The sequence below is a fragment of the Hibiscus syriacus genome, unplaced genomic scaffold, assembly GCF_006381635.1.
Source record: "Hibiscus syriacus cultivar Baekdansim isolate YM2019G1 unplaced genomic scaffold, ASM638163v2 tig00110050_pilon, whole genome shotgun sequence".
NCBI classification, from domain to species: Eukaryota; Viridiplantae; Streptophyta; class Magnoliopsida; order Malvales; family Malvaceae; genus Hibiscus; species Hibiscus syriacus.
The window spans coordinates 657,245-678,508 of NW_024062576.1; the positions used below are offsets into that span (position 1 = coordinate 657,245).

The 21,264-nt window shown below is 35.8% G+C and overlaps 1 protein-coding gene across 1 annotated transcript; it reads right to left on the bottom strand.

Annotated features, from left to right (window-relative positions):
- Nucleotides 1-202: 202 nt before the first annotated feature.
- Nucleotides 203-2,971, bottom strand: LOC120214051 (U11/U12 small nuclear ribonucleoprotein 35 kDa protein-like). Its single transcript, XM_039212049.1, has 8 exons — nt 2,693-2,971; nt 2,523-2,620; nt 2,364-2,415; nt 2,191-2,261; nt 1,981-2,071; nt 1,821-1,896; nt 1,478-1,556; nt 203-881 (listed from the first exon to the last, which is right to left on the bottom strand). The coding sequence occupies exons 1-8, from the start codon at nt 2,835-2,837 to the stop codon at nt 480-482; spliced, it is 1,014 nt and encodes a 337-aa protein (XP_039067980.1). The 5' UTR covers nt 2,838-2,971; the 3' UTR covers nt 203-479.
- Between the last annotated feature and the right edge of the window lie 18,293 nt (nt 2,972-21,264).

The window sequence follows — 21,264 nt, forward strand, 5'->3', positions numbered from 1 at the left end:
TGTGCATTTTTTTGGTTCCTCTGTTTTTAGGTTGTAAGCTATACCAGTCCGTATGAGCAGTTTTCATCAAAGTTTTACCGTATCCAAAACGATACATCAAAATTCATCTGTGCAATGTGTGTCGATATCAGAGCAAAGACAATACATCAACCAATACACCATTAATATTTTATCAATTCGTATAACAATGAAACTGAATACATCAATAACAAATGAAATATATTTCCCCTGGAACTGGCATCCATTTAATGTAATTCAACTACAGCTCGTTTTAACCAAGAGAGTGGTGACCTAATGCTGATGCAATTACATTGATACACTCAAACAATTTCTGTAGCCACACTAAACTCCCATATTTCTTCAGATACTGATTGGGAAACAGAACAAAAATCTTAATCAGCACTTCATGGTAGTAAACGCAAGACTTATCTCATGTTTGACTGGACCCAGCAGCTGATCTACGAAGGGGATGGCCTTGCTTATTGCTTGGACCGGCTGTGATGTCTATGACGCTTGCTAGAGCGTTCTTCCTTACCCTTAGAGCTCCTTTTCTGAGAGACATCTCCCCTCTCTGCAGTGCTCCTGGAATGGTAGTGCTCCTCTCTGTCCGAAGAACTCCACTTGTAGTTATGATCCCTCTCTACAGGAGTCGATTTTGGAGAATAATCCGACCAATCCTCGGGGCTTTTTCCATGTTGGCATTCTTCCTCCACACAACTCCTTTTTCTGAAGTCTCGCTTTCCCCCTGTTGTCCTTCTGTGTTCATCCCTCTCCATTGAGGGACTTCTTTGGGATAAATCTTCTCTCTCCGCAGAGCTCCTCTTGTGAGAGTATTCTTCCTTCTCCACTAAACTCCTAGGTTTCCGAGGGGGTGATGGGACCTAGAAACACATTCGGACAAGATGATATCATAATGACATCTTATTAGATTAGGCTAAACCCAAAAAAGAGGCAAACCAGTTCAGAGAAGATTCAAGACCAACCCCCCAAACCCCCCCCCCCCAACACGCACACACTAAAAAAAGAAGACAACTTGTAATTTATGAATAAAAATGAAAATATAATAAAATTTACATACACCAGCAACTGTAGTAAAACCAGGAAGCAAAGAAATGTACAAGTAAAAAAATAATGCATATCAGCAAGACTTATGCAACAATGTATTTATAAACCCGAAAAAGAGGCAAACCAGTTCAGAGAAGATTCAAGACCAATCCCCCCCACACACACTAAAAAAAGAAGACAACTTGTAATTTATGAATAAAAATGAAAATATAATAAAATTTACATACACCAGCAACTCTAGTAAAATCAGGAAGCAAAGAAAATGTACAAGTAAAAAATAATGCATATCAGCAAGACTTATGCAACAATGTATTTGTAAAGCTTATTTTGTCCCACTTTAGAATATCCATAATTCCATATGCATGCCAAGGGTTTGAATCAGTATACGAGAGTGAGGTGAAAGGGGCTGCACCTGGAAACGAGACATGTATCTTCCTTCAGGTGGAGGAGGAATGCCCAGTTTTTTCAAATCTTCAAATGGAATTGGTTGCCTGGTTTTCAAGGGGAAATAGAGAATGAGCAAACAGAAAGCTGCAGCCCCCTTTATCTAGCCACAAGAGCTAAAACCTTTTATGACCATGGGACTATTAGATTTTCACTATTTGGACCTTAATGAACCCAAAAGTTGTATTAAATAGATAGAAAATTAGCGGTCGATTGTGCATCAGATTTATCAGAATCATATAGCACACAGAGTTTCTGATAACTTAATGGATCAAAATATGCATAAAAATGATGGGAAAGACGATGCCTACAAGGGAGCTCTAAATGGTCTTTCTCGTCCTCCAAAACGAAGTTGTCCTGATTCCTTTCTACCACCAAGACCCCCTCCTGTTAGAAATTTGGAAATCTGTCAATATCGGTAACATTCCATAGCTAGAAGAAACGGGAAAAGATGAGAAAATCTCGACTGACCTAATCTTCTAGGAATCCACCCAGGCATCAATTGTTGCCTGTTGTAATCGACAAGAATTTCAGCATCATCAATAATTGAATGGTGGGCGTCCTGCAAATGGAGTAATCATCATACTTGTTCACCCTTTTTTAATTTTACAAAAATGGAAATTAAAGATGTAATCCCTGACTAGAATAAAACAAGAGAGAAAATGAATCAATGTTGAGTACCAGATATGCACGACGCATTTCTCTCTCGGATTCGAATTCAACAAAAGCATAACCCCGTGATGCGCCGGTAACTACACAATGCATCCCCTTAAGCTAAAATCTAACGGATAGATTAAAAAAAACTAATGTCCCAGAACTAAATGAATATAAAATTAAACCCTAAAAAATGCTACCGATGTGGCGAACTAAGCGCAAGTTTTTGACTCGACCATATTTGCTCATAGCCTGAAAAAAAAAACCGAAACAAATACAACATTTAAATCACAGGAAATCCAAAAAAATTGAAAAGTTTATAAGCCAAAACCAAAGAAAATAAAAAAATGTTTTAGGACCTTCTGGAGAGTGTGCTCTGTGGTCAAGTGAGATAGGCGACCGACAAAGATGGTGCGATAAGGGTCGCCGATGATTTTGGGGTCGCCCAAAGGGTCATCTGCAGCGAATTAATGAATCAAAGGGAAAAAAAGGGAGAAAGATGAAAAGTTTGAGAGAGAGGGAGAGATACATAGGGCAGCATTGGAGCATAGATGAGCTCGGAGAACGGCGTTATCGTGGGGGAGGATGTCGGTGCCGTCGATACTACCAGCCTGAATAGGATGATACGACTCTGCATAGAACACCGAGTTTATGTTGTTGCTGCTGCTGCTCATTATTCGTTTAGATATGTAACACAACTACATTGAGTTGGACTTACAAAATCTCCGAATCATTTTGGGTGCGAGTTTGAAAAGGGTTTAGGGTTGAAAAGTTCGATCATTTTAACTTGGATGTATTTCGTGTTTGGATTATTGGTCGAGTGAGAGATTTTTCCTTTTCCTCCCTTTCTATTTAATAATTAGTATAAGTAGATCTGCTCACGGTTCGAGTTGTTGGTAAATTTGATCTGATTTAATTAGAAAATAAGTAATTAAATAAGTGTTTAAACTTGTTTGATTTATCAAGATATCTATCGTTCTAATCGTTATAATTTTAGGTGCACGAGTAATAGCGACCGTTAAATAATTATGTTAAGTGACACATGTCACGCTATGATAATTTTAAAAATTTATTTTTTTAAAAAATAAAATTATTATATTTATTTAAAAAACTCTATTTTTTTCCTAAAATTACAAAAAACACCCGCAATTATTTAAAAATTCTAAACCCAAACCCTAACTAGAGATTAGCATGAGACCCAAATCCGACAGGCTCCAACCTGACCTGATCAGATCGATTTTTAAAAAAAAAAAAGAGTTTGAGTCAGGTTCGAGTTTAAAGTGAAAAATAGTCAACTCGACCCAAAAAATATAATTTACTTTATATATTAAAGAATAATTACAATAATACCCCTTTTATATATTATTTTCTTTCAATTAAGTTTCTATTTTTATTGAATAAAAATAATTTTTTAATAAATATATTATAAATATATTATTTCGTGCTGGGTTCGAATTTTAACTCAAAAAATCAAGCGGGGTGGAAGGGTTATATTTTTCGGGTCAGGTTCGGGTTTAGTGAAGGATTTAAAATTTTCTGGTCAAATCGGCTGGACTGAAAATCTGAGCCGACTCAACTCATGGCCATCCCTAACCCTAACCTCACTTGCCAATCATAATTGTTGTCGTCAATGCTGCCCTTGTCATCTCTCTTATTGGCCACCATCTCCCTTGATGTCGCATGTGTCGTTGGATTGCCTGGGGGTTTGAGTTCATCAAAGATGTAGTTTTAGGTGTCGTGATTTTTCCATTTCCTTTATCAAAGACATTGTCATCGAGTTTGGCTTTGTAACATCCCCAAATCCAGGTCAGTGACTAAATGAGAATTTTTGAAATTTGAGGATCAATTTATGAAATTTAAAAGTTCAAGGATTTAAATAGGAGTATTTCATAATTGGATTAAATTATAATTAGGGAAAGATTGAAAGGGTATTATGGTCTTTGTTCTTTAAAAGATATTTCCCCCCTTATATATGAGTGAAACACGTGGGAGGGAGAAGAGTTATCTGGAAACTCCTATTCTTCTTGCTTTCTTCTTCCTGTGGGTTCAAGCTCAAGTCTATAAGGTAAGTTTTATTCAGTTGGTTAATTTCTTGAATTTATAAGTAAGGTTGAAGTATTTGGGTATTATATAAGTTTAAGGTAAGCTTATATAAGCTTAAAACATTAAGAAGAGAAAATTAGAAAGGAAATTTGATTAAGGGTTGAGAAACGGATTCTTGATATAAAGAGGTTTTTGAAGTTTTATTGATGAATTTGACTTGTCATTAACCTAATTAAGGAATATGAATTTCTAGAATTTGATTTAGAACATGTTGCAAAGTTGGTTTAATTCTTAAATTTTATATGAATGATAGGATTTTGAGGTTTAAGAGGTGGTAAATGAGTATTCATTAGTTTAAGTAGGTGTATGTAAGGATATGAAAGGGGTTGAAATATAACATAATTGAGCTATAATGAAGTAAATTCCGTGCTTAAATTTGATTTATGGGCTGGTGTGTATCGGTACACATTCAATAGGTACCGATACATCAAAAGTAAAATCTGGGAAGACGTTCAAAGTGTACCGATACATTAAGGAGTGTATCGATACCCCCTTGAACAGGAAAAACTTTTGAATGTAATTTGTTTATCGATACATAGGTAGTGTATCGATACACACGTTAAGGAATGTACCGATACACTATAGTATGTATTGATACACTTCAAAGGGAAAATATAAATAAATCTTTCTTTTAGTCTAAGAAATGAAATATTAGAGTATATCAATTAGATACTGATAAGTATCAATATATGATTGTGTAGACATTGATCGAAAGCAAAGTTCAGATAAGTCGGCAAAGTAAGATACGCAAGAAAGAACAAGAGCTTAAGAGTGTTCATTGAGACCATGTAAGTACATGATAGTAAGTATAATTTATGTTATGGAATTAAGACTTGTGATAAGTCTAATTCTGATATTAGGTTACATGAGTATGTGAATATAAGCATATAGGGATATAATGCTTAGATGTGTTTGAGCTCATGCATATGTTTAGAAGTAAGTATATTTCTATATGTTATATGTGTGAATACATGTCTGAGTGAATATGTCTTGTATGTATTACATATATGTGATTTATATGAATATAAATGGATAAAATATAAGATAAATGAAAAGATATGAACTATATGTGATACATGATATATTTGTTAGGTAATATATGTGACCACATGATAATATAGTATAATTTATGAGATACTAAACTAATGAAATATGTGAAAAGGAAGTATGAGTTATGTGATGAGTATCTATGTGCTCATATGTTCATGAGAAGATATGAGAATAAGATATAAGCAACATGACATGTGATATGAGATATGTGATAGGAAGTTATGAGACTCCAAGTGAGTACTACAAGATATATGTGATAAGAAGCCATGAGCTTATATGTGTATATGATATGAATATGTGAAAATGTGATAACATAAATAATAATGCCCATGTTATATGTTATGAGAGCTAGGGGTATAGTTGGCATGCCAATAGTCGAGGGTTCTATGTGGTCCTTCGGGACATATGTGATATGTGGTTCTTCGGGACACAGTGGTCATTCGGGACAAATTTCTATGCGCCCCTAGTGGGATTTATATGAGCTGTGGTGACAGCATTGTGCACAACCTCTATGTACTCACATACCTTCAGTTCGTAAAAATATACATGGCTTTAAAGAAAATAAATAACTTGTCATGATAATATGTGTGTTCTTTTGTGAAATGATATTTGTGTTATGTGACATGTATAAAAGATAAGTTCGCAATCATATGATAATAGGAATTAGGATAATAATTATAATGAGTGTATATGTGTCTCTGTGATATGAAGTGATATATGTGATATACGATAGTAAGAAGGTTAAGTATAAGAATAAATAACCAAGAGGTAAGAATGAATATAATATAGATAATGATATGAGGTTATTGATAATAATAACATGATTCATATATGTGTATCTTTGAATATATGTAATGTTATATTGTTTTGTGTGATAGTATGATATGATATGTTAATGATGGTTTAAGTATGAATAGGAGTATGATGTTGTATTACATGAGATATATATTTAGATATATATATACACATTTGTTAGTTATATTGTGTATTTACATGTCTTACTAAGTCTATGACTTAGCTTGTAAGTGTCTTATACGTAGGTGTGGATAAGTCAGAAGATCAAGCTTCGGATCAATAGAGCAGCATATCTCCACTCAAAGATCGGATCAGAAATATTTTGTAAAGGTATGTCTTGTTATATAATTTAGTATGTTGACAGTTAACTAAGTCATTAGATATGTACGCTCTGATGAAGTCTGTTAAGGTTTCGAACATGTTTATGTAAAAGAATTTCTTTATAGAATAGAAGTTTTAAATTTTCTATGTTTTTTTATAAATGTACATGTTTTAAATAGTTAATGTGACATCTCATATTCGTATTCGAGTCGGATACGGGTTGGGGGTGCTATATTTAATGGTATCAGAGCTAAGGTTTAACCGATTCTAGGCTTAAACCGAAGTTAAAAGTGTTTTGAAAAAGTATACATACCAACAAAAAGTGAAAGTTTATGATATGTTGGAGTCATGAGTATGATGTTTTCTAATAATGTTATATGGTTATATATTAGATTTCTGATCGTGAGAGTCCTCGAAGTGAAAGAAGAAATAATAGACCTGAGTGTAGTATCAATTCACCTGCCCTGACCAGGCATGGTGAAAAGTGAACACCTCCAGAAGTACCAATGAGAGATTAAGGGTTATTTTTTGGAATGTTAAACACTATTTTTTCACGTTTTCAACCCTCTGTGCCCTCAACTCCTCAAATGAATATAACTAAAGAATTAAAAGGTTTAGGAGCACCTGAGTTTAAGGGTGAAGCTGAGGAAGATCTAGTTGCTGTAGATTGTCGAAACGATTTTTGAAGTGGGAGCGAGATTTTGAAAACCGCGTCATTTTTAATTATTCTCGTAAGATTGAACTTAAATTAAAAACAATGTGATTTTAGAAAACCTCTCGTTTCAAAAATTTGAGAATTCATTCCATATAAAAACACAGGTTCGAAGAGTCGCCACTAATCTTTGATTAAGGTGTGATTGGACACCCAAAAATGTTGTCATTTTAAATAAAAATTAATTTTAATTAAAATAACAAATTTAGGTTTGTGTTACCAGAAAATGAGTTCGGGAGTCGGTTACGCGTGGGGAAGGATTAGCACCCCCACAACGCCCTAAATCGGTACCTCGTCGATTAATTAATGTCTTTGCAATGAACTTTACAAATTCGATTTTAATTTGATTTATGATCCCCGACAAAACAACAACACATGAGTTTTACAATATTCAAAAGCACCAAAATAGATTAAATTAAAATTACCAGGCCTTTAGAAAGATAAAGAATATTCGATTATTTACAAATATCGAGGCCAGATCTTATATAAGTTCTAACTATCTTTTCTTGATAAATTTAAATAGCCGAACATTTCTTTTTCTTCCATTCCCAAATTTTAAAGTGATAAATCAATTTCTTAGGTGTTACTGATGGGATAAAATTTTAATTTAAAATCATCGAAAGCGGATATCTAATCAGTTAAGACAACCCACTTAAAATAATTTTAAATTAAAAGGATATTACCCTTAATTAAATTATGTAATAATTTCGAGTTATGCTCATGAGGCTATCATGCGAATTATGCAAAAAGGATGTCATGCAAAAATTAATTAAATAAAAGGATACATTACATCTAAATTAATGCTTATAAACCACGTAGTAACATATACACACATCACCATCATTCAAACTTAGGATAAGCATACACCCTAAACGAATCCTAAATAATCATACATGTATACACATAAGAAACTTAAACATGAACTAAAACGTAACGTGTAAAAACTTGGAGCCCTAATGTCTAAATGACATAAACAAAATAACCAACATTTATGACCTAAATTAAATGTGCATGAAATACAAAGATCAAATTAAAAACACAACAGATTAGATTTAAAGACTAAAACACTAATTAACCAAAATTACGTGCCAAATGCGTAAACAAACAACAAAAGAAAAAAAGAAAAATAATATAAACAGATGACTAAAAAAACTTACAAACATGAAGATCAAATTATAAACTTGGAAAAGACAATTTAGTGACTAAAACGTGGTATGCAAAACAATGAAAGTCAAAGGTCTAAAATAACAAAATTTAAATAACATAACACTTGGGATCGAAATGAAATACGCGAAAGATACAGAATAAAATTAAAAACATACAAACTGCGACCTAGGGACTAAAATGTAACATGCGAAAATTAACAGTTTAATGTCCAAAACAACAAAGATTAAATACAACAATAATTAGGACTAAAATTAGATGCAGGTAAAATAAAGAGACAAAATTATAAACATGCAAATGTTGATTTATACAACAATTCAGAAGTTAAATGTCTAAAATAACAAAAACTAAGTAACATAACATTTGGGACTGAAAATTAAAACGCATAAAATAAAGATGCAAAATTAGAAACAGGAAAACATGATTTATGGACCAAACTGCATGAAGCTGAAACGTTGAAGGGCTCAAGTGGTACATAATCACGCGCAAAACAGGATCCCTAAACATCCATACAACACCGTTTTAATAATCTAATATATATAACATTTAGGTCTAAAAAACTTAACCCTCGCCTCATTTCATTTCTATCAGCCGCAATGCTCTCTTCTTCCTCAACTCTCAACGCCGCTCGACCGAGAGCCCTAAAGGCTCACTCTACGCCGGCCACCACAGATCGGTGGCCGTTAAACCCCCGACTACCTTCTCAAATCAACCACAAAACCTACACCAAACTTAAAGAACCCCAAATTGCCCTGGAAATTGCCTAGAGAGGTCTAAACCGACCCACACAAACACGTTCACTCAACCACGGCTCCAAAGACCACCGCGGCCACCCAGTCAGACACCACCTCGGTGGCCATTCTCCACTCGACCGCAACCACTAAGGTAAGAACCCTAACCCTTAACGGATGACCTGAAATCATGAACGACCCTCGACCCCAACATGCACGGCCACAAGGGCCTCCGGTGGACCAATCTACAACTACAAAGGGACCAAACACCAGGTAAAACACTAGGCTCTTCTCTTTTACTGTTTCTTATTGCTTCTAAACGCTCTTAAAAAACATATACATACACACGAACAGAAATGAAAAAAAAAAAGAAAAAAAAATCAGAATAGGAATGAAAATACCCTTGAGGAGTCTCTGATTTGCTTCTAAATTTCGAATGATACTGCCTTTAGAATACAAAAAATGAAAACAAAATGTCTTTTATTCCTTGAAAATTGGGGAAGAACCCCTATTACAATTTGTTTTCTTTTCTGTTTTTTCCCCCTCTGTTCCCCCTGCTGTTCGTTTCTGGTCGTTGAACCCCCGAGAGCCCCTCCTCTTTTTTTTTTGTAATCAATCCCCTCCTTTTTTGGTTGATTTCTGGTTTTTTTTTTGTTCCCTCCGTTCGTTAACTTTTTTCTCCATTTCTCTTGTTGATTACGTGTTGCAGGTATGGGCATCGTGTGGGTGTACTCGGACGTGGAGCCTGCTGTCGGGCATGGGTCTCGCTCGGGAAGCCGAGCCTTGTCTGCTCGGTTGGGCTGCTGGGGGGCTGCTGCTTGGTGCTGTTCACGTGGGAGGCATAGACAGCCCGGGTCGGGTTGTAACCGGGTCGGATCTGGGCTCCAGTTGGGTCTGGTTGTAATTTAATTTTTCTTTGTAGTTTGGGCCCGGTCCTTGAACTTGCAATTATCGACCTTGAACTTGCAATTATCGACCCGGCCCAAACTACAAAGATCTTTGGTTGAATGATGTCAAGATAATGTTAAATGGGCTCCACTGTTCTGTTGGGGAGAAATTAGATGGAATAGTTTTCCTGTTAAGTGGTTAAGCTAGAATATGGTGGACAAATGTCACCATAAGATTAAGAATTGATCAAGTGACCTGGTTATTCTTCTTGGAAGAATTCAAGCATAAGTACATTGGTGACCAATATATCAGGCAGATGAAATAATAATTTCTGAATTTGAAACAAGAGAATTATAAAGTGTATGAATATGAATGTGAATTTAATAAGTTAAGTCGTTTTGTTGCTGAGTTTATTCCAACTGAAAATGATGCATGTGATTGGTTCGTGGAAGGTTTACGCCCTAGGCTAAAAGAGTTGTTGATAGCCTTGAATTTGTCATCGTTTCAAGGAGTGGTTAATCGAGCTAAAGCTCTAGAAAGAGAACTCTAGTGGGTATTTTGATATAGAAAAAAGTCATAATAAAAAACTTTTGGAATGGTATTTAGTGATAGAAAATGAATGATCTCATTTCTTGCAAGCTTACTTGTATCGATTAGTTTGTTTTCTCTGTCATTTTTTTTGTTGTACAACACTCCTTACGGTGGAGATCAGTTGCCATTCAAAATTATTTCCTTTGCTTGAACAGAGAATTCTAGTGGGTATTTTGTATAATCGGATTTAAAGAAACTGTTTAACACGAGTTGATATGTAAACTAAAAGCACCTAAACTTGTATATAGTCATAGGATGATGATGAGGACCTTACAGGCAATGAATCATCCCAAGAATCAATATGTTCTGCATTTTCGAGGCTCCTCCTCGTGAAAAGCTGCGATTGAATATTATTCTAAAATTTGATCCGACTTTTCGTGAAGTTGAGAATGTGCGTGTGATGGTGCAGTCAAACTTGGTAACATACAAAGGTCCTATGATGGTTGCATGTATCCTTCAAGCAATTACAATACTCTTGAAGGAGAGCTTGGAGTGAGATTGATTTCTAAATCTGAATGCCTCTAATTATCTCCGTATGACTTGAGATTGTTAATGTTAAGACTGTCTCTTCTATCTTATTATTACGAGGTTTGTTCCTTGTTATTATTGTACATAGGGTTAGAGAACAATGTCATATCTTGTAATATTAATTTCAGCTCTAAATTGATTCTGAACTAAATTATTTGTGCTCTCTCTAACTTACTCCCTAAAGAATATAATTTTCTAGTAATAAAATTAATTTAATAAAATTAAAAATAAAAAATTATGAAAAATTCATGAAATAGATATAAAATATGCACAATTGATTACTGAAACTAGATTTCGGAAATTGTTTCAGAAATATTAACCAAACAACATAAAATATTTTATATTTTATCATCCAAACATAAAATTATGAAAACGTTTTTCGAAAAATATAATTTATTTTATGTGAAACAAATGTACCCTAACAACTAACATTCGATCGATATACGTAAATATGATATAGCAGACAAAGGAAGAGCAGTTACTTAACTGGGAAGTGTCGAAGGCATGCAATGCTTAGCTAGCTACTTAACTCACCTGAAATCGGGTGGATCTGAGTTTCTTCTTGTGTCATTTATATATAAATATATAAACCCTAAACCCTGTATATATAGCTTAGCTTCGCTAGGGTTCTCCAACAGCGCAGGAGCGAAAGTGAAGAAGGTGCAGTGATCACGATGGGGAAGAGGGGCACATGAAGAACTAACTCAGTAATGGAGCTATAGCTATAGGTAGAAGAAGCTAGAAAACTTTAAATTGATGCACACGTGGCAGTGGAGTTAGTAATGCACGTGCCCTGCTTCTCCATCTTGCTCGACACACCCTTGGTCTTCCCATGATGCCCATACATTCACAGAGAGGCTAAATTTCATTAATGGAGAATTTGGGTCTGCAAATTTGTTTATCCCCATCATCCCACTTTTATAACCCTCACAAAAAGTGGAAACCAAGTCTCTGTGCGCTTGTATCGTATGAATTGAAAAGGTGCTTGCGGGTCCCTTACACTTTACGCCTCAAAAATATAAATATAATAATGTTATTTGTTAATAAAAGAATTTTGATTTGTGGTCTTATTCGATTTATAATATCTTTTTAAAACGTGATATCATTTTTTATTGAATTTAGTGATGTATTCATCACACGTCATTGACGGATCTAAAAATTAAAAAATAAAGATTCAAAATTTTAATACTTGATTTAAAAAAAAATTGGGTGTGTAAATTTTCTTATTTTTTTCTATTGTCAATAGTAAATTAAACTAAATTTAACATTTTTCTCAAAATAATGGATATGCAATAGCTCCCCTATGAAGCCATGTACATCCGCCCCTGTCACACTTCATCATTATTGTTGTCTATTATGTCTATGCCATCCATTAAGGTACTCTATGTGAAATTGAGCAGCCAGAAAATTACTTTGGTATCACTTATCGTAAAATTCGTTATAATATTCTCAAAAAGATATATTTGATAAAATGTGCAACGCGACAGTCTATAAATTTCAGAATCTCTATTTTTTTTAATGTGTTATTAATATCGTCCACACCTCTCTCTCAAACTGTTGAGAGTTACTGCATTGCATATGTATGTAGTAGTCCCAGACATGCTTCCATGCATGCTCATGCATGATATAGTTGAGATGGTTCTAGAATTAATAAGAGTCTAGAAGCTAGTTGGTTATAACAGAATATTGTTAAGCAGTTTTTAAAGCTTTGTAAAGCTGTTATATAAGCTGGAAGAACGTGAGACTTGTGATCAACTTTTGTAATCATCTTTGCTAATTGAATAAAGAAAGTGCACAAGTTCTTGAAGGTTTCTCTGGTATATTCAACTTGGCAGCATTCTCACATGGTATCATTTGCTAAAGATCCTGACATCTTTGTTTTCTTTCACTACTGCGCCGTTGATAGTCGATCTCCATTTTCGTTGATGTTGTTCCGTTTCTTCCATTGATTGTTGTTTTTCTTCTCAGTCGATTGTTTTTCCTTCATCCGCTGTTGCTATTTTCGTTTGTTGTAGATCTAAATCAGTTCAACTATTGTTGCTTTCTCCATCGGATTGTCACTTTCCTCTGCTTTCTGCGCCAATTTTTTGCAACCCATTTTATTTTCATAGCAATCCTAATTCTCTTCTTCAACAATTTATCCACTGAATCAACCTTCTGTTTTGAACCAATGGTGAAAAACACCACTTTGGACAGAGTTTGCCCTTCCCAGGGATCCCATAACTATGTCGAACTCAAAAACCCTGCTCGTTTTTCCGTCGACGAGCACAACAAGAAAGAAAACGCGATGGTCAAGTTCGTGCGAGTTGTGAAAGCAAGCAAGCAAGTGGTGGCTGGGATGCTTCACCATTTGACGGTGGAAGCTATCGATCCCGAAAGATGTCCATATACTGTAAGTTGTGTCCACAAATGATCCTGTAGTTCATGGTGCTACAATCATGCTGTGAAGACTATACAACAAAGATCCAATTCACTGTTGCCATACGAACTTATAGAATTTGTTCATGCCAACGCCGAAGTATCATAATATTTCGCGAAACTAAACATGCTTCTTAAGTTGAAGAGAGGAGACAAGGAAGATAAGAAGAAAGAAATGAAGGTGAACAAGAATAACGTAATGAAGCATCGATACTTCCGATTCAAAGTGAACAGAAGGAAGCATCGACACTTCCGATTCAAGTGAACGGGAGGAAGCATAAGCACTTTCGATTTAATTGTTCATCTTTTCATCAAGAAGGTTGAATGTTAGAAATTAGTTGTAATTAGTTTTTCATCAAGCAACATTTGAAGTGATTTGTGGAAAGATTGGAGTGCAAGTGTGTTCATGGTCAGAAGAGGAGAAGAAGAAGAAGCGGGGAGAATGTTGAGATACATAAGGAAGCTGAGGGTGCTATCCATGTGCAAAGTAGGATGTTAGGAAACTATTCTAGAAGCAGTAGTTTGTTAAAGTTTGTTATGAACCTGCTATAAGAGGCTAAGGCTAGGTGATGTATAACTCACGCTTAATGAAATATATTTTCTGGTATTCTGATATTCAATATACAAGTCTATATTCTTCTGGTTAACCCTTTTTTCAACACAAACATAACATTAAATATATAATTAAATACCCAAAATTTATACCATAAATATGTAAAGAAAGAAAAAGGCAAATTTATCACAGCTAGATATATCAAATTGCAATCAAGATATTCTAAATTTTGTTCATAGAAAGCATCTCATGACCACAAACATCAAATGTTTTTTTTTTGGTGTGTCAACTTAGCTCATGCTTTTGCATTTCTCGATATCAAAGCTTCTTTTAAATGGCAATTTATGACAGCTAAGCCTTTGCTTTTCTTTTATGAAAAGAGTGATGCTTTTATTCCCTTCAACCTCGACCTTAATTACCCATTTAAAAGTGTAAAAGTAAAAAATATTCGATAATTATATACTATCAATAAAGTTAATACCAATACATTATTAAGAATGAATTCAAATGAATCTAATTTTATATTTTACGATAATATATTCTAACACTATTTGAGTACAACACCGATATGATATACCTTCTTAAGTAAAAATAACTGCCCTATCAATTAGCAATTAGTTAAGCTATGCAATTGGCAATGCCAACTAAAGATGTAAGAAAATATATATATATATATATATATTATTTATACAAAAAGGTATATTACTGTCGCAACCGTCTTTCGGTCGGGCCCCGGAATTGGGCTTCGACTTGGATTAAACGAATTGGAGTCGCCACCGACCACTTTAAAACGAATTTAGGTGGGTTGGACACCATCTTACCTGATCTGCGTTGTACCAGAAACGTGTCGAGTTCGGGAGTCGGTTACGGTCAAGGAAGGATTAGCACCCTTGACCCGCCCTTTCGGTACCAATTAATTTGTCGGTTGTCTTTATAGCGAAAATTAGAAAATTTTAAAAAATTTAAATTACTCGATTCGAATTACTCACCTTTGATCAATTGGAATTTCTCTACAAAGTCAAAATTGTTAGGGGAAAGAGAAAGAAGAAAAAAAAAAGTAAATATTGAATAAATAAAAGGAAGGAAAAAAATAATAATAATAATACAAATATTAGATTTTAAAAGTAATAAATTATTTACAACACATTAAAATTAAGGTAAAAATGAATAACTAAAAAAAATGCTAAAATTAAAAAGGAAAAAAAAAATTAAAGGACTAAATTAAAACAAATTAAAATGGATGGATTAATCAGGTACTAAAATTGAACTGCAAAATAAAAAAAAGTTAGGGGCCAAATCGTGAAAATATATAAAATATAAGTAGGGACTAAATTGATTAAATTGGAAATATGGATGCAAATTTATAGATGGTGACCAGATTGAATTGCGGTTCAAACATTCAGGGACGGCGGAAAGGATTCAAAAATCCTCTATTTGCACTATGGTCCCTCGTATATAAATGGGTCAAGACAGCTTCTAGCCATTCATTTCTCTTATTTTCGCCCGTGTTCTCTCTGAATTTGAGAGAAACAAATCTCTCTGCGGCTCCCTCGCCTGAGGTTGTCCGGCGCCGCCTCCGGCCACCACCGGCGGTGGTTGAAAAACCTAAACAAGCCTAGGACACTCTCCTTGACACCCCGAGCGTCGATCCAAAGTCCAAATCCCTCAAATATCCCCAAAACGGCGTAGATCTAAAGTACAAGTTTCGGTTTTTTTACCCCTCTCGCCGGTGTCCCTTCGTTTCTCAAGGCCTTTGGCTTTGTGGTTTCTCTACGTGCTTGCTTTGGTTTGTTTACTGAGAGGCTTCGGCCTTTGGCTTGTATTTTTGTGATGATTTTTGTCTGTTGTTGATGGTCTTTTTATTCGGTTGTGGCTCGATGATGCTTCTATTTTTATGGTCGTTGGTCTCTCGGTGTGGTACTGAGATGTTTTCGTGTTTTGTTCTCTTGATGGGTCTTTGTTTCTAGGCTTCTGGGTTTACGATTCTTTGGATGTGTGTCTGTTTGCTGATGGCTTTTGTGGATTTGGTTGTGTTCAGCTGTGTTGCCTGCTTTCGCTCGGTTTCCGTTGATCCCCCTGTCGGCCTCACCGGGGGCTTTTTATAGCCCCGGTGTTGGTTGCTTGGCTCCCGAAAATAACGGGATGTGGGTTGTTGCTTGTTCCGATCTTCAGTTCATGGTACCGGCCGCCTCGGGATGGTTCAGTCCGTTGGTGCGGCCGGAATGTGCGCTGGGCGTTGACTGCTTGGCTCCATGCTTCTGGAACCTCCTATGCGGCGCTGTGACAAAGCTGATGTTAGGGTTGTGAAAACCCTAAACCTAACCGGGCTGGATCAGGCCCAATGTTGGACAGATCTTAGACATGGACCCTGCACAAAAATAAATGAGAAATAAATAAATTAAAAATAAAAATAAATAATAATAATATATATATATAAACGTTTTCAAAAACATATAATATATAAATTTTTAAAATGTTTTTTTTATTAAAAAAAAACTATATATTATATATATTTCAAAATGGTTTTTAAAAATATATTATATAAATGTTTTCATAACGTTTTCAAAAGTATATATTATATATTTTAAAACGTTTTCAAAAATATATTATATAATTTTCAAAAAATATATTTTCAAAATGGTTTTTAAAAAATTATATATTATATAAATGTTTTCATAACGTTTTCGAAAGTATATATTATATATATTTTAAAAACGTTTCAAAAACTATATTATATAATTTTCAAAAAATATTTTCAAAATGGTTTTTAAAAAATATATTATATAAATGTTTTCATAACGTTTTCGAAAGTATATATTATATATTTTAAAAACGTTTTCAAAAACTATATATTATATAATTTCAAAAATATTTTAAAAACTATATAATATACATATTTTCAAAAATGTTTTAAACTATATATATATGTATTTTCAAAAACAATTTGCAAACTGTATAATATATATGTGTATATGTATAAATAAAAAATATAGACGGAAATTAGTGTCTACAGCTGCCCCTCTTTGTCCTTTTTCGTGGAACGAAAAATAGGACAAAGATAAAAAGACACAATTTTCATTCAGTGGGGTTGAAGAAAAACCCCCTGTCGGATTGAGCTGCGGATGACCCCTCCGTCGTGAAGTCAAGTCAATCTTGAAATGATATGAAATTGAATCGGAATGCGCCTTCTTGTTGCCCCATTGTAGTCAACCTCGGTCTTTTCCTCAGTTTAAGGTCCTTGGTTAAAAATTCGGCTGGAAAATATTTCTTGACTTCACCATCTGGCTTGACAAGCCCTTGAGCTGAATAAAATCGAACTCGAAAAGTCTTTGTTGACAATAGCTCTTCTCGACTTAAGCTAGTTGCTGGAAAACGATTTTTATCACTGAGGCACAGTTAACCCAGGTCTTCCTCTGGACTTGAAAATCTCGATTATAGCCGGACAGTAGTGTGATTCTGATTAGAATCGAACTCGACAGTTTTATTGACAGATAACCCTTCTTGCATTGAGCTATTCTGTAAGCTTGATTTGCCTCTAAGTTGAATATAATCGAACTCGAAGGTCTTTAGCAGATAGCCCTTCTCGACTTAAGCTATGCTGCAACCGATGTGCCTTGGAGCTGAGCGTAGTCGAACTCAAAGGTCTTTGCTAACAGATAACCCTTAGCCTTGAGTTATGCTGTAAATTTATGCCCTTGAAGCTGAGTGTAATCGAACTCGGGGGTCTTTGGCAGATAGCCCTTCTTGACTTAAGCTATGCTGCAAATGATGTGCCTTGGAGCTGAGCGTAGTCGAACTCGAAGGTCTTTTGGTCACAGATAACCCTTCTAGCCTTGAGTTATGCTGTAAATGATGTGCCGTTGAGCTGAGCGTAGTCGAACTCAAAGGTCTTTTGTTGGCAGACAACCCTTTTAGACTTAAGTTGTACTGCAAATGATATGCCTTGGAGCTGAGCGTAGTCGAACTCGAAGGTCTTTGGTTGGCAGATAACCCTTCTCGACTTAAGTTATGCTGCAAATGATGTGCCCTCGAAGCTGAGTGTAATCAAACTTGGGGGTCTTTGGCAGATAGCCCTTCTCGACTTAAGCTATGCTGCAAATGATGTGCCTTGGAGCTGAGCGTAGTCGAACTCGAAGGTCTTTTGATCACAGATAACCCTTCTAGCCTTGAGTTATGCTGTAAATGATGTGCCCTCGAAGCTGAGTGTAATCGAACTCGGGGGTCTTTGGCAGATAGCCCTTCTTGACTTAAGCTATTCTGCAAATGATGTGCCTTGGAGCTGAGCGTAGTCGAACTCGAAGGTCTTGGTGGCAGGTAGCCCTTCTGGCCTTGAGCTAAGCTGCAAATAGTTTGTTTAAAAATGGCTTCCCTTTACGGGTCGAAAACGGTCATGATTCTTTCGGTGGTTCCCCTAAGCTGGTCTGGGAAAACCTACTGATAAATTCTGACAGCCGGATATCTTCCGTCGTGGAATTGAAATCTGGCTTGAAAGTATTAACTGAAAACATGTTGCTCCTGGTGAGTTTGAACCGAACTAGATTTGATCTTGAATTGGTTCTCGAACCCATCTGAAATTGGTTCTGAGATCTGTAGTTATGTAAAGTCGGTTGAGGTGTAGCTTCTTGCTGCTGAGTTACACCATCGTTCTTTAAAGATGCTTGCAAGTCGAGTAACCTTCATCCTGAAGTCGAAGCTTGACTCTGAAAGCTGCAAAATTATGTATGCTAAAATGATGAATGTGATGCACCTAAGTATGTCTAAGATGTATGCAACATGAATAAATTATGTGTTATTTCTTGGATGGAGTCTCGTGCTTTGCCTGCCAATCTGGTCCATGGAATCGATCGTGCCCCCATTTGCTTCTCAAGCTTGGGCTTTACAGACATTTCATATCTGAGATTGTTCTGTTTGAAAACGTTTTTCTCCTTTTTCTTGTTTCAGGAGAGAGAAATGATAAACATGTTGTAAAGTATTGTTCGCAATTGAATCAAATTGTAAATGTGAGTTCAAAAAATCAAAGGAATCAAGAGCTCTTTTAATGCTTTCAGAGTTACAAATCTTTGACAAATGTTCAAAGGGACGAGTCGGCTTTAGGTTGGCCTCCTTTCTAAGGTTTTTTGGTAAAAAATGTCATTTAAATATCGCAACATGCTTTGGCACTTTAATTGGGTGCGGACAAAATGACGCAACTAGCATGATCAATTACTAGACCTTTTATCTCAGTCCTCTGAAATCTTTCATTTGTTCACGCTTTGTAGGCTCTTCCAACAAAGGCAGTGCAAAAAATATCGGTCTAAAAATGAAATTATTGAGTGCTTGTGTGTAGTCAACTATAACAGGTGTTCCTTAACTCCCTTAGTCCAACATTACCGAAAATTTATTTTTTAGATAAATTTCATTTACTTTGCCATTGTCTGGCTAGCAAAATCCATAAAGCCGGGGCGCTGAACCAATTGCTTTAGAGGGACAGCTTAGTATTATAATCACTTTTATCAGGTTTAACTGAAGGGTTCGTCTCATCACAAAGTCTTCAGCCTGACAAAAGCAGTGGAGCAAACACCGAATTGCCAAGTTTTCGAGCAATGTCATGGTTTGAACGTAATCTACTCATAAGGCCAGGGCTTTCGAGTTTCCTCTATAACCAATTGCCTTAGCGGAATAGCTCAGTTTTTACGGATTTAATTTCTTAAGATTGTCAAGAAGAACCTGTTATAGCCTAGGTATTTGTTGAAAGTCAAAAATTTCATCTTTAGAGTTCAATTTTCAAGCAACTGACCTAACTGGATTCACCTACTCGACTTTTCATTTGTAAAGATCATGAAAGTCTTAAATAAAAAAAACATAGTAATTGTCATATGCAAATGATGCCCCGTGTTGTCCGCATCTTATGAAAGAAAAAAAGGTATATTGGTTAATTCCAAGAGCGGGGTATGGTGTTTGAGGGTATATTCTGGATAAGGTCAAAGTCCTTGTTATTAAATCACGTTACTTCGTCAAAGATTCATAACTTTAAATCGTTTACAGAGTTTCTTAATTCAAATGATATGCAAAGAATTACAAATTTGCAAATATGATCCATTGCTTAACATCTTTTAAAGTAAAAAAATGTTCTTACAAAAACTTTGAGAGAAGAAAAAAAAAATGGAAGAAAAACAAAGTCAAACAGAATGCCTCAAATGATGAAATGATATTCCTCACTTGGATGCCCCCAAGTTGTTGAAGTCGATCCAGTTCTGGTTACGCATCTTTTGTACGACCCTCTTAAATGCGTAACAGTTCTCAATTGTGTGCCCTGGGACTCCGCCGTGATATTCGCAATACGCATTCTCGTCATACCACTTGGGGTACGGGGGCTTCATGGGTTCTACTGGATATGGTGACACCATATGGGTGTCAAGAAGTTGCTGGTAAAGCTCTTTGTAGGTCATGGGAATAGGGTCGAAATGTTCCCTTTCCCTCCTGGACTCTTGTTTAGAAGTACCTAACGGTACAGCCGCAGTTGGTTTTGGGCTGGAGATTGTAACACCTTTGCTGGAGTGTTTGATGTTGTTAACCTCTCCATCCCTCTCCCTCATAGGAGGCTTCTTACTGGTTTCCCCATCCTTAATCTTGCCTTGCTTTATGGCCGACTCAATCATTTCTCCGGCCATAACCAAGTCTGAAAAGCTTCCTGATGTGATCGCCACCAAATGCCCGAAGTATGGAGCCTTCAGAGTCTGCACGAAAAGTTTCCGGGTTTCCTTTTCATCTAACGGTGGATGAACTTGCACAGCCAAGTCCCTCCATTTTTGTGCGTACTGCCTGAAACTCTCGTTATGCTTCTTTTCCATGTTTTGTAGCATAACTCGATCTGGCCTTATGTCATTGTTATGCTTGTATTGTTCCAGAAATGACTTGGCCAGGTCCTTCCAGGTCTTGATATTTGATCGGCTTAGCTGGTTGTACCACCGAATGGCTGAACTCGACAGACTATCCTGAAAGCAGTGGATCAGGAGTTGGTCGTTTCCTCCATATCCTGTCATCTTTCGGCAGAACATGGTGATGTGAGCGGATGGGCAACTATTCCCGTCAAACTTCTCGAACTCCGGGAACTTAAATTTCGGGGGAAGAACCAAGTCCGGGACTAGACTAAGTTCCGTTGCATCGATTTCATAGTAGTCACGGTCTCCTTTGACTATATTCATTTGGTCCTCCAATTGTTTGATTTTTTCCTCCATCTTTTTCGCTTTGCCATCCTCGTCCAAATC

Coding starts and splice junctions, on each gene's coding strand:
- LOC120214051 (XM_039212049.1), bottom strand. CDS start 2,837: ATGAGCAGCAGCAGCAACAACATAAACTCGGTGTTCTATGCAGAGTCG. Junction 2,416..2,522: donor CAGAGCACACTCTCCAGAAG/GTCCTAAAACAT, acceptor TTTTTTTTTCAG/GCTATGAGCAAATATGGTCG. Junction 2,262..2,363: donor GCGCTTAGTTCGCCACATCG/GTAGCATTTTTT, acceptor TGCATTGTGTAG/TTACCGGCGCATCACGGGGT.